The following is a 13320-nucleotide window of genomic DNA, read 5'->3' as shown; positions in this document are numbered from 1 at the left end:
GTTTTTTTTTTTTTTTACTTTGTTTTTTTTTTTTTTTTTATACTTTTTTTTTTTTTTTTATAATTTTTTTTTTTTTTTTTTTTATATTAATTATAAAAAAAAAAAAAAAAAAAAAAAAAAAAAAAAAAAAGGTAAAAGACGTCATGTAGGCTTAGGTATTGTTATGCAGGTACGCGAAAAGAATTCCTATTGCCCAATATTGTGCTTGGCGCGTCTGATTTGTGAGCCGTTGTACTTAGTGTTAGTAGCGTCAGGTACAGGGTATCGAGGGTGTATCTAGTGTAGCTACTAGGTAGGTAGCTTCACGGAGATCGGCATCGACGTGACATTGTAGCTAATATCTCTCGGAGATATATTGAGAATATCTCATCTGTCTCATTGATCTCATCTCGAAGGGTAATAAAAGGGAATACAGATAGGCATCGTCGCATCCCACTGACAATACACAATCTCTCTTTGGAAGCCCACCTTCGCTATATTCCCTAGGTATTGTGCATTAGACTACCTACTATACCTAGGTAGTCCGAGGACAACGAGGCTTGTTGAAGGATTTGGGCCGGAAATTGGCGAACAGATAGAGCCCAGGATCACCAGCCATTCCGCTCCTCTCTCTCGCCGACGCGGGATGATGGGACCTGCATGACGAAAGAGGGGTAGAGGGTAAGATGGTGAGAGAATTGTCATAGGTTGATCCGTCCCCACGAACTGGCTGGTTGGAAACTCTGTCTCGGAAAAGACTTGTTCTCTCCAGCTGTTCGTCCATGCTTTGCTTCTATCTACTTACCAGGAATTCAGGACGTCAGATCATCATCCACTGCGTCCGCCGCCTAGCGCACATGCTACTGCGCACTACCTAGCTACGCGTAGGTACTGGTACGTACATCAGGTGTAGGTACGTACGTAGGTACTCGAGTGCTGTACGAAGTACATTCATAAGTAGTAGGGACTGCAACCGAAGAATGCGCTAGTCGCTTCTTTGCGTGGTTTTGCGTGCATAGTGCCGTGACCAACCCCTTGTGGGAATAGCACGATGTGCAGAATGTTTCATCTTGTTTTCTAGAAGGAACCCCGAATCTGCCCGAATCTCTGGGTTGCCCGACTCTACTGTACTGTACATACTTACTTAAGTATAACCATTATACCTAGGTAGGTAGGTAGGTAGGCAGTAAGTAAGAGGTTTAGTATCATTGCTGGTCAAGATGATCAACAAACACCAATGTCTGGTGTACTTTGTATGTGGTTGTCTGGATGTTTGTCCTGCTCGAAATAGAATCGAGCAGCACCCAGGGGTCGGATCAGTCTATCAAAGAAAATTCCTTCGCTACTAATGTTGGTCTCCATCTCACCTGCAGACTTTGGACTTTGATCCAGCAGTGGGCACTCTGAGCGCATTGCTATCCATACTGCTTACACACCCTCGACGTCTTACATACGAAGTAGGATAGGTACTTACGTAGGTAGTAGACATGCTTATCGTCCAACAGCGACGACAGTTCCTCGCGCTCACAAACCATCGTAGGGAGTACCCCGCATACCACCTATAGCAAATCCCTTGTTCCTTGTCCTTCTCTTTTTCTCTCGCTGTCCCTTGCTTTTGTCTTTTCTTTTCTTGGGGTACGATCCTCAAGCCAGGTAGGTAGGTCGGTAAGTAGGCAGACCACGGCGGGACTCTCGGTTGTCTGGTGGCTGAACCTTTCCTTGGCTGGCCTAACTCTCGCTCATATCAAGCAAGATGCCTGTTTATCAAGGCCAGAAATGTAGACTTGTTGCCTAATGATTAAGTTATAAGTTCCGATATGTCGGGATGATGCCACTGTGTCTACACGGGTGTATGCTCCGTATACAAGGAGCAGGAATCTGCAAGATGCAGGAACAAGGCACCGAGTGCAGCGGCGGTGAAAGCTGGTGCAGACTGGTGCTTCCAAGGCTGTGGAACTGCCCGACCAGGCCAATGGGATCTCAACGAGGCTACACTAGATGGTCGTTGCAGCGCACGCTACCCATCCGGAGGACTCCCGGTCAGACCCGGGCCCCAGAGGCCGAATATTTAGTGTGCAGAATGGATTCAGGCCTGAATTCGTGTACATAAAATACCGTATAAGCTAGTGGTCATAAGAATGTCTACAGTAAGGTTACCTAGTATAACGTGGGATAAACCCGCACGCTTACATACAGTAGAGAGTAGGATCTGAGTAGGTCGGATGTTATGTAGATACTATGTAAATAGGCAGGTATGTAAGCAGCATAAGCACGTGTTGCAAACTGTGCATCTCCACATGGCACTACTGTATGGCGCACTGTAAAGAAACCGCGTAATTCGTTACGTGCCCTCGCGTGCCGCACCACGAGGTCTTCACCCACAAACCGCGAAAGCCTCGCTGACTTTGGTGTGGTTCATTGCGTGCCGCGTCAAGAAAACAGCCATCACTGCAGGGACAACCCAATCATGTTTGGTGCAACTGTGAAACCCTCTGCAGGATATGCGCGTTAGGAGTTGGAAAGGAGCAAAGAGAGCACGGTTCGACTACGCGTATAGGTAGGGTCATGTTGCAACGCCGTTTTCCCCTCCTCCCTCTCTCCCTACCTCCCCTCTCTCTGGTTGTCTCTTTTCCTCATCCCATGCGGCTGATGGTTCTTGATGGTCCTTGATGAACGGGCGTAAGTAGTCAAGAGGAGAGGCCAATTGCAGAGACCGCCCCCGCAAAGGATTTCTGCGAGGTACTACCGCACCAAACAGTTGACTGTGCATTTGGCAATCCCCGTCTTCTAGGAATAGCCCTGCAATATATACCTGGTATACTTATTGTAGACACCTCACGTTATATTAGTCGTTCCCCTCTAAGGAATCTCACCACCGAGAGCTACATGTGTTGGTCAGCATTCGCGGCACCCAGCCTCCAACGCATTGCCGTCTTCTTGTTGTGCACTAGGAGATGGTATCATAATTGCTTATACAGCCTAGTTATTGTAGTCTAGCTATTTAGATCTGCCCGAGATTTTCCAGGGCGGGATCTGGCTCCTCTAGCTGTGGTCGACGGGTGCGTCACCTTACGCCACGGCATCTCCGTGCTATTAACTGGCATCTTGTTAGCCATCACCATCCTGTAATTCTTACTCATCCAAGCCCTTGTTATACACTGCTGAGCACACTACATGTGCACTACGTATCAAGGGGTGCGCCATCTACACTACGCTGGCTGTTAGTGTACTGCTGCACAATTTACCTTAAGTCCAGAATGTTACATATGAGACAGGCGCTCGACTTAACTTACCCCAGAGAAGCACGCCATCGCCCTACCAGAAAGAAGGCTTGAAGAAATTTTTGGGATGGACTGGTCGGTACCGGCACTGTCGATGAAGGGGACAACGGGGTCCATCGTCCACACCATACCTACTGCACTAACCTAGGATTACGTAGTTTACGGGCTTTAGCCTAATCTTCCATGATTACTAGACTTTACTTGGTATGTATATTTGAGTAAGTACGCAAGAAGGTCGAGGAAACACTACACGACGCTAGGCATCTATACCCATGCGGCGGCCTTGGCTCCAGTTGATGTCTACCTACCTGGGTATGCAATATCACGGGTATACGCAGTATCGTTGGAGATTCTCATGGCATTTTATTTCAAGTTTGCAGATCTCTCTTGCACCTTCCCTTGTGTGACGTGTAGAAGAGCCGATTAGTGTACACTACGCTGCCAAATACAATCCTCCGAGACGTCTAGGTAGCATGATTTGATAATATACCATATGTATAACCTCGCCCGGTATCGTGTACAGAAGTGCAGCAAGGTGAAAATCAGTATCCTCATCCGTCCTAATATGGCCACCCGTGTCCAAAAACGTGGCTCGACGCTGGGTCGGGATGATATGACCTGCCTGGTCCGTCGAAGCAGATGGGGAACGATGTAGCCAAATCCGTTCACATGAAACAGCCCGCGCCGGCAGAACCCAAGGAAAATTTTCGAAATGACGGGAACCTTACCTGCCACGCCTACAGTACAGTAGTGCAGCCCGGTTGATTACCAGAAGAAGATGACCCCAAATAATCTGTGTCACGTTCGGTTGGCAGAAACAGGTAGGTGGCTAGCAACCCGCTTCCAACCCGTCGGGTTTTTCGGCTGCTGCGTCAGTCAAGGGGGTTGGTTGGTTTGGCTGGTTCGTCTGTCCCTGTCTGTCTGTTCGTTGGCTCAATGGAAGGGTACAGGCAAGGGAAAAGTCGTTTCTGGCCCCCAGCCTTCCCTCGGAATGGTTGAGCATCCGATGCGAAGAGGTGCAGTGTTCCAACTACATATTGATCTCTCTATTTGTTGACAGCGTGTTGTATACCTGCACTGCGACATCCGGCGTGGAAGGGAAGATCCTTGAGCTATCACTTACATTTTTTAGTTTCAATTACAAGACTCCAACCCAATCCAGGCGTGCCCAGGACGGCCTTGCCAGCCGTACATACTCGCTAGTTTTGAATACTATATAATCAAGTATATACGTGTATATATATATATACTATATAGCTTAACACAAGGTATGGGATTTGATACATATTTCGACACTTGAAGAGTAAGAAGAAGGCGGCGGTCCAGCCTCTGAGTTAACCTATTCCACAGACAATAGCCCAGCCACTTCTCACCCTGTGGCGCTATTTGCTATATCATATCTGTTATACCATCTACTAAGCGATCCGTAGGCATGAGGCGGGATTTTGCATATGTGTTAAATTTTGAGGCGCTGGTAGTGTGGTGTCGTATGTCTTTTGCGCGTCGTACTCCACGTGTAGGCTTGCTAATATGATAGATGTTATAGTATAAGATATAAGTAAGCGGCACGATATATACCCTCGAAACCAATGGGCGTCCGTCTTTCCGTACCGGTACCCGCACTCCTACTACACAACGCTAGGACTAGACGTAGACAGATTCATGCCTAGCCCAGGCTCTCGATGACAACGCGAGTTATTTTCGGGTCAAGGAAGGGGAGAAGCAGGGCCATGCCGGTAGATACTGGCGCTCACTCACGGTTGATACTCGAATCTAGATATGCCCACCTGAAGACAGGCGTAGAGATGCAGCGTTTGCTCTCGCCCACCAGCGAATATCGATAAAGGTGCTGCCGCATTCCTCTGATGGATGCTAGCTGGCCTCCAAAGTCTCTCATCCTTCATGGGGTCCTGTGGGGGAGGGCCTGTATCGCTCTTTTGAGGGGGATCCTGATGATATAGGGGGCATATGATATCAGCGGGTCGTGGACTTGTCAGATTCCTTGCTGCCTGGAGCACAGGTATCTCCCGTGCGCAAGTAGCGGTCACATCTCAATGTGTACGATGTACATTATGATGGTGACGCGACGCGACGCGGCGTATAGGGTAGCTCCCGTGCCCCTAGGTGACACCGAAGCTTGGGCAAGTTGAGTTATAAGTGGCAGATCTTATAGCCAACTCCATTTGTGCGAGTCCTCTCGGCATCGGGATATTTGATATCCCATGCTATTTCAATACTTCCCCAGCTTATCGCAAGTGAACTCGAACCTCAAACAAGTGATCAGGAAGAGGTTTCATCGCCAAAATACAGAATGACGGATGGACATCTCTTGTTAGAGGGTGAGAATGACTTCTCGCATTGACTTACGGAACATGGCATATACGTATGATTAGAGGGGTGAGTTTTTATATGATTACGTAGTGAAAAGTGACCCTTGCTCGCCTCATTTAGCTATACGTTTCTGCAGTTTAACAGACATAGTAGAGTATAAATCAAATCCGTTAATGGCCAGTGAGATGGCAAGAGATATTTGGCTCGTTTTAGTATGGAGAGGAGATAGATATTGGGTTTTTCACCAACAGTCACTGGCCTGGAAAGTATTTTGAATCGTATTTTCATGATGGAGTCATGCGCATGTCTCCCAGAGTAACGCCTTCATCGCCAACACTGTTATACTATACCTAAGTTACCCTGGGGTTCAATATATTGATCTGGAATATTATGTGATACATGATCTAGCTCATTATTGGATCCTCGTGTCAAAAATCCCGGGCGCTCTCTGTCTTTCAGTTCCTGTCCACACAAAGCTATATTTCCGCTATGGAACAGCTGGTCCTCAATTTTTGCACTCATTCACGTGAAGTAACGTCTATAGACTGGACGGCTAGACTTGCTAGTGCACCGTAAAACAAGGTTGACGGGCAAGGGTAATGGGGATACAGTTGGTGATGCAACCATTGATGACTGGTAGAGAGGGGATGAGATTTCCAGCTGAATACACAATGCTGTGGGCAATCTCACTTTTCCTTCGGCCTATGACTGATATAGTGAATCGTAATTGAGTAAACTCAAATGTATTTATTCCTCATCCTCTAAACTTGCCTTACGTTGAGGGCGATAGTTCGAGAGATGTGTGACATATTGTCTTGATCATTGCCACTGCAACATGTTGGCGCAATTTCAGGCTTTCTAGGTTGCCGCCTTTATTGACTTTCATGGAGATGATGAATGACTGACCATCCACACTAATTAAAAATTTTCAATCAAACTTCCCGGTATCATAGTTGGTGCTATGTTCTAGCTCATGAACCAAGTCGCTCGTTTGCTCATATGATATCCGCGTCCGTAGTCGACCGAGGTACAAACAGGCGTTCTCCTACCACTTTAATGCTATTTGAAAGAAGTGAATGAACTTCGCAAGATAATTAAAGACGTATTATTCATCCTGGTGATGCATGTGATCCATGAGCTGTAGTCTTTGCTGAGCATGGCTCATACATGAGTTGATGAGCTGCATCTGAAGGGCGATGATGTCGGGTTTGGAAGAGTAGATATGGCCTAAGGCTGTATTTACAACGAGATCACCAGCGTATTCTAACCTTTCGCTTACAAGACACTGAAATGTCTCTTGAAGGCTTATTAAGAAAACCAGGCATGCGGCGATGAGGATTAACATTGTCTCAGTATTCGACCTCAACGGCAGCCCAAAATTTCACATATTCACATATTCTTTAGCAAGACTAATGATACCTGGTGCTCTAGAGAGTAAAAGTATCATAAGCCATCGAGACTAAGCGTGGTGAGAGGAATGTGTACGGAGAATGATGTGTAGCTTGCTACTATCAGTATTTGGGATGTGGGAGTCCTATATTTGCTACGGTCTCAGCCCATGGCGTTGACTCGACAACATCTGATACATTCATCGTAGAGAAAGGCCTCATATGCTCGCTTAGGTATTCTCCAAAGCAAGTAGCTAGGCTATGAACCCGAAGTAAGACACCGCAAACCCATCACGTACGTCAATGAGCTCGAACTGGGCGTTTATGTTCTAGCCCAGCCCAGAGTGTCGGTGTGGTTACGCCAAACGCGGTGACGGTTATATTGGTTGCAACATGTTTCGAGGCTGGGTTTCGTGCTACAACAATATGCCTGGGCAGCAGCGATCGAAAGGCCAGCTTAGCCATATATGTGATGCCGCGCCCCGAATCATCATGAAGTTCTGCTGTTTGACTCAGTTAAAACTCCTAGGTTACTATCGTGATATGGGACCGTATATCCCTGGGAAGGAAAGTAGCATTCTAATCGGCGGTCGTGTTACAATTGGGGACGAATGAGCGCCGGCATCTCTCCACTCCGTCCGGGACCATCAACACAGTTGACGATATTCAAGGTCTATTCGTGGTATAACGGGTGTTTATTATAGGAAACGCCCAAGGAGCCTAATCACACGATAGCGTTCCGCGTTATGTAGGTAAGCGAGACGATGCCCAATGTTACTTAGACACGGATTCAACACGGACCGCTTCTGCCGGGCTTAGGGTACGCCTCTTGCACGATTGAGGCAAACTACGTAACTTCACGGCCTATCAGTCACCTAGCCATCTCTTCTAGGATCAAAAAGAAAGCGAACACGAGAGAGGTCGTCGCGAGGCTCAACGCGTGTGACACGTCAGACGGCGATTTTCGCAGATCTATAGTGCGACCTGACTTAATTCCGTGCCATTCGAATGCCCTGGACTCGAATCAATTCCCCGGTACATGGACCTTCTGTCTTTCGTCTGTCGGCTGAGGACATGGCCACTTAGGAGCAAGCCCTCATGTGGGCTTCCACCGTTACGATGGTAAAGTATCACAGCCATGAAGGGCCGGGCAAGAAAGATCTTTGGAGAGTGGAGATACAAGCAAGGCTATCGTCGCAGATGTACTCCATATATCGTGTGCTTAAGTCGAGGACGCATCGTAACTCGTCGCCGATCAACCTAGTCAAACGAATGAGCACTGCGTGCTGTTGCTACATAGGAGGGGGACATAGCTTGTAAGTTGTGACAAGCAGCCCAAGATTGGCAAGCCACGCGTCCGCCAAATGCCTGAACGCGCGCCTTCAGCAAGAAATAGAGACTGCAGATTCGACATAGTCGATAGTGATTGTCTCGCCGCCAGTTCCCTGCCGGAGTTTTACTGGATATGTCGGGGTAATCTGCAACTACCCGTGAGACAAGACGCCGTCCCCTATCAATCGCGCCCGGCAGGCGGACTCTCCCTGGGGTCGGCATTGATTCGCCGATGCTTCCATCTGTATAATATGCTTTATATAGCCAAGGTCGAGCCCGCAGCGAGACAAGAGTGCCGAGTCGTCTCGGGTGACGGCGGCGAATCTGGCTGGGATTTGTCAAAGCTTCCCCGCCGCTAGCTCGATGGACGAACGACGGGCGTTGGAGCTCGACGGCCGAGTGCCTTCTGTTATACCAAACCCATGTACAGTAAGTGTTGTAGTGAAGGTGTCATGATGTAGCGCAAGTGAGAGTCGTCAGCAGCCATTGTTATTACAGAAGCGCAGACCATGGAATTCACGTGAAGCATGGAGACCTGATGTTTCGCTATGGCTTGTTCGTCTCTGGGGGCGAGTTTGATTCAAATAGGTGTGTTGTAATGTCGCACGGCTGGCTGAATGAAAGCTCGCTCATCAACTACAGAATCTCGTGGCACGTCAATGTCTCTCGATTGAAATGGGGGCCGTGGCATGGTTCCTACATTGTAGCGGCATTAGTTTTTTCTTCCCTGCCTCACTCTTCCTCACTCTTCCTCTATTTCTCACTCATCTCATACTTAGTACATACCTAGTGTACGGGTAGCAACCTTGCATTCTCACCATGCATGTTTCAACAAAACCAGATCGGGTAAGGGGCTGACACCATCGCATGCAAGCCCAATCTTGGCTTAGACGGACATCAAACTGCTAGGAGCGCCCGTTCAGACGTGTGAGCGCAAAAATAGAAAGACGATTTCGAGAAACGTCGAAGTGGGCTCTGATCTCATTAAGGAACAAAAAAGTTCCCATCGAGATTCCCAAATCGTCAATAGCCCTCTGATCTGGGACTAGACATCGGGACCGAAAGAGACGTGCAGGAGATCCTAGGGCCTCCGGGGTCGACGGGATCAGAGCTGGATCTCGGCCACTAGGAACCAAACGATGTTCACCTAGGCAAAGTGGGATTTTTCCCCACTGCCCACGACCCCTTGTTGCGGATTCATGTATCTCTGTCTACTCAAGTGGTATAGCGTAAGACAGAATAATATAGGTTAGCACATATTCCAACGAGGAACAACCATGAAGAGAACCCATGATGAAATGCACTGTAACCTAGGATGCTTCGAGACTCATCCTGAATCGCAAGCCACCTCAAGGGTCGGCTCGGCTATACTGGCTGATTCAAGTCTACTACAGGTGGCGTAGAGGTAAGAGACGCATCATAGTACCGAGCATACCTCAAGTCTCAGGCTACTGTTCGGATGAAACTATTGAGTTGACGAGAGCACAACTATATCTATGCAGTTGCACAGCATTTCGATACCGACATTGTCCGTAAGAGATTCTTTCCATATGGCATCACTTATTCTTTCTCGGCGAGTTTAGGCTGGCTTAAACCTGGTCGTACAACTCTTGGTTTTCGTCCGACGTTGTGGGTTGAATCCAGTTCAGGAAGGAAGTTTCAAGACCTGCATCTGCACGTACATTTTTTTTTTTCCCTCTGTCTTTTTAACGTGGCTTGCGGTAAGTCGAGCGCGCTCAGGGTCACTATGAAGAAATCAGAAACAACCCAATACCGGGCAGTGCTGATCAGTGTGCGTCTTGACTCAAAAACCATCACTCAGTGTTTCCCGTTCAAGAACTTGTTTCCCATATGAGTTCTGGATCGGTTACTCGACGCCAGGGGTTTGATGGCTAGTCTGATTCCTGTCGACAAGTAAATACCGAAATCTGAGAAACATCATTCGTCGCCCTATCGTAGCCACTCCCTTGCGCTCTCTCTCTTCCACCTGCCCCCAGAGAACAGCCACATAAGCATTAAGATACACTAGATAAATGTCTACTTAAGCAACCAGGATAGTTCTAAACTGAACTTTACTCGATTGGCTCAACAGAGTCTGCCGATATTTGAAATCCCCACGTGGATATCGGCGGCCATTTTAGATAGAACGGATCTTGTATTGACACGGCAGCGTGCAGAGGGTCTCCGAGCTTCCGCGTTCGAGAGTTATTTTGGGTGGCCCTATCAGCGCAGTAAGCTGAGAGATGTTAAGGACGCTCAAAGGTCTGATAACACACAAACATGCCTATTGACTTAAACATGCCGGGACATGGCATAATAATCCTGCTGCTGGGATCAGACCGTCTGGGGCTGTTCACTTTAACTTGTTTCAGGGCTCAAGTCTGCACTGGCGACGTTGAAAGGCTTTTGTGGCAATACAGGGACAATGACATCCCCTACCTGGATTGCCCTAGCTGTTCCAGCAGCTTGAGTTCATGGATTATTTAAAAACCCCACGAAGTAAGCCTGCAGTGGCTGTTCGAGGTGACATGGTCTTGATAATCCTCTTTTGCTCTTCAAGCAGCAGCACCAACAACAACTTAACTGGAGCCTTCGGCAACTAAACATCGGTCCAAAAATTATTGCACCCTACTGGTACCAGCATCACAGACCCCCGAGCTTAAGATGTGGAACGTAGGACATCTAGATCGGTCATACGATGACTCTGTCGTCCAACAGCTCCATGTACGTTGTTCCCCAGAGCCTTGTATAAAAACTCCTCGAGGCCCAAATGCATTCTTCCAATTAGAGCGCTCAGTTTTGCTTCCCACACGAATATTCTCACACCTGGGTAATGTCACAAGACTTCTGTGTGCGTTGGGTGAATACCCGCAGTTGGCAAAGCAGGGTGTATCTCCGGGAGCTATGCATCGCACGGGACTCCCAACTGTCTAGGGTCAGCTAACATGGAGCCTTAGACGACGTCGGCAGAGTATCAACCGCCGTCACTTGCCACAGAAGCTCCTTTCTATGCGACGAGGGCGCCTAGTACGAGCGGTCACAACAGCACTCAAGGATATTACCACACTGCTATATCAGCGGATGGTGTTACGGAAGATCTTTCCAGGTTTCAAAACCATCCACGTGCCTTCTACAGAGCAAACACCAACCATGTTTACTCAACAAACGAGTACAGTTCTACAGATGGGAACCCGGAGTCATCAAGTAGCGCTTCGTTCATTGCATCCAGAGCAGGATCCTACGACTCGGCATTCCCGCAGTCAGTGACGCCAGAATCAGGGATCGGAAGCCATGTTGACGCCTACAACTACATGTACGCACACGGCCAAGGGCCCGCAGGCGTAGTGACGAGTCCACCCGAGCTGTCATCACCAACGACAGCATACCACCAACAGCACCACAAGAAAAACAAGGCATCTTCACGGCAGCGGAAGTCTAAGCACCCGTATCAAGGCTTCGCCCCAGAGGGTCTGACGCCGCCGGGGAGCAGTAGTGGTAACAACAGGTCGAAGCTGCGTAGCGCATCCCGTACGTCCAAGAATACGCATCATAACCCCCCGGCGACGGCCGAGGAGCGCAAGAGCCGCGAGACGCATAACAATGTCGAGAAGCAATACCGCAACCGACTGAATGCACACTTCGAGAGCCTTCTCAGCGCACTACCCGAAAGGATGCAGAGCGGCGAGGGCGAAGATGGCGGCGATCTGGATGCGGGAGACAGACGGGTCAGCAAGGCCGAGGTCTTAGAGATGGCCAGGAGACATATCAAGGCACTAGAGCGGGAGTGTGCCCTCCTTGAGGGAGAGCGGGATGAGCTTCGGGATAATATGGAGAGGCTTCGTTGGCTCTTTGGCCGCTGCGAAGGCGGCGCTGGCAGCGCCGAGGGCTCTTCTGCATTCCTAGATGCCTCATCTATGCCTTAAAGGGATATGGCCCATCAAACTCTTTTACGCAATTCCTTTTGTTTCCCTAAGGTGTAGAAATATCTAAATCTGTGTGTTTTTCCGGTTGGAACTTCTATTTGGCGCTGGAGTAACGGCTGGGTACGACTCAAGACGGACTACCAGGAAAAAAATGGGATATAAACGTCAGAATCACGGATCAGGAAGCCTTTGGCACTACCACAGCTGGCTTGATGTTTAGCGTTAAAATTTCGATTCTATCTACAAGTACTGTGCATGACTTTCATGCTAATAGGACAATCATTGCTTCTTCTATCTAGGCATTTCCCTATACGCGCTACCTCTATGCATCCCAGGGAAACATGATAATCGAGAGATATCTTGTAGGTAGGTGCAAGCTATGAGTCAATACCACGAAATGCGGGCTTCATAGCCACGACGTCCGAAGGGAGTAACTGAGAATATGGGAGATGGCAATTGGTTTCTGCCAAAGCCACCCACGCCTGCGTTGGACAGACAGACCTGTCAGTCCCGGATCCCACCGAAGGAGCAAGAGATGCTTCGTGTTCAGGGGGCGGGAAACATTTCTCTCCCGTGAGGAATCACAACCTAGCAGCCCTATCATATAGCAAAGAGCTCAAGCTCCCCCCCTCCCTTCTGCAACCACGATCCTTTGCATGTAGGTCCGTTCCCGCGGTCATCCACTAGTAGTAGTAGCAGTAGTAGTCATGAGCGCTCTTTCCGACAAGTTTGTATACACCATTCGCTCTGCTTCTCATGAAAGGATCATAGTCTGCCATTGGGTGACCCTACGAGCCTGCAATCTCGCGGTTTCCGGCCAAAGTCGCCATGTTCACTTCAGTGGTCCGGATCGTAGGCCGGTGAATCAGATAATGTTGTTATTAATACTAGTCGCTGTAACGTGATGTGACATCCTATGCAGGCACTGCATGCTGTCAAAATGCTATACAGCACGGCATATCGGGTCGGATCGAGGTTCATGCAGCGTCCAAACGTATTGCTTCTGCGTAACAAGGTGGTTCTTCGCCGCTAGGTGTGCGGAGAATATCTCTCACTGGAATTTGTTTCATCCTTTCTTTATCGAAT

The 13320-nt window shown here is 48.5% G+C and overlaps 2 protein-coding genes across 2 annotated transcripts; one reads left to right on the top strand and one right to left on the bottom strand.

The window, feature by feature from the left end:
- Positions 1-6380: 6380 nt before the first annotated feature.
- F5B22DRAFT_586905 (uncharacterized protein) lies at positions 6381-6971 on the bottom strand. The gene has a single exon (XM_047973577.1). It carries the CDS (start codon positions 6934-6936, stop codon positions 6697-6699), a length of 240 nt encoding a protein of 79 aa, XP_047836017.1. The 5' UTR covers positions 6937-6971; the 3' UTR covers positions 6381-6696.
- A 3978-nt stretch (positions 6972-10949) lies between these two features.
- On the top strand, positions 10950-12263 carry F5B22DRAFT_586900 (uncharacterized protein). The gene is made up of 2 exons (XM_047973576.1): positions 10950-11035; positions 11269-12263. Exons 1-2 carry the CDS (start codon positions 10976-10978, stop codon positions 12232-12234), a joined length of 1026 nt encoding a protein of 341 aa, XP_047836016.1. The 5' UTR covers positions 10950-10975; the 3' UTR covers positions 12235-12263.
- The last annotated feature ends 1057 nt before the right edge of the window (positions 12264-13320 follow it).

Source organism: Xylaria bambusicola (genome assembly GCF_022495145.1).
Source record: "Xylaria bambusicola strain CBS 139988 unplaced genomic scaffold F5B22scaffold_2, whole genome shotgun sequence".
Taxonomy (NCBI): Eukaryota; Fungi; Ascomycota; class Sordariomycetes; order Xylariales; family Xylariaceae; genus Xylaria; species Xylaria bambusicola.
The sequence above is the reverse complement of the archived record's forward strand: the minus strand, read 5'-3'. Positions and strand labels throughout refer to the sequence as shown.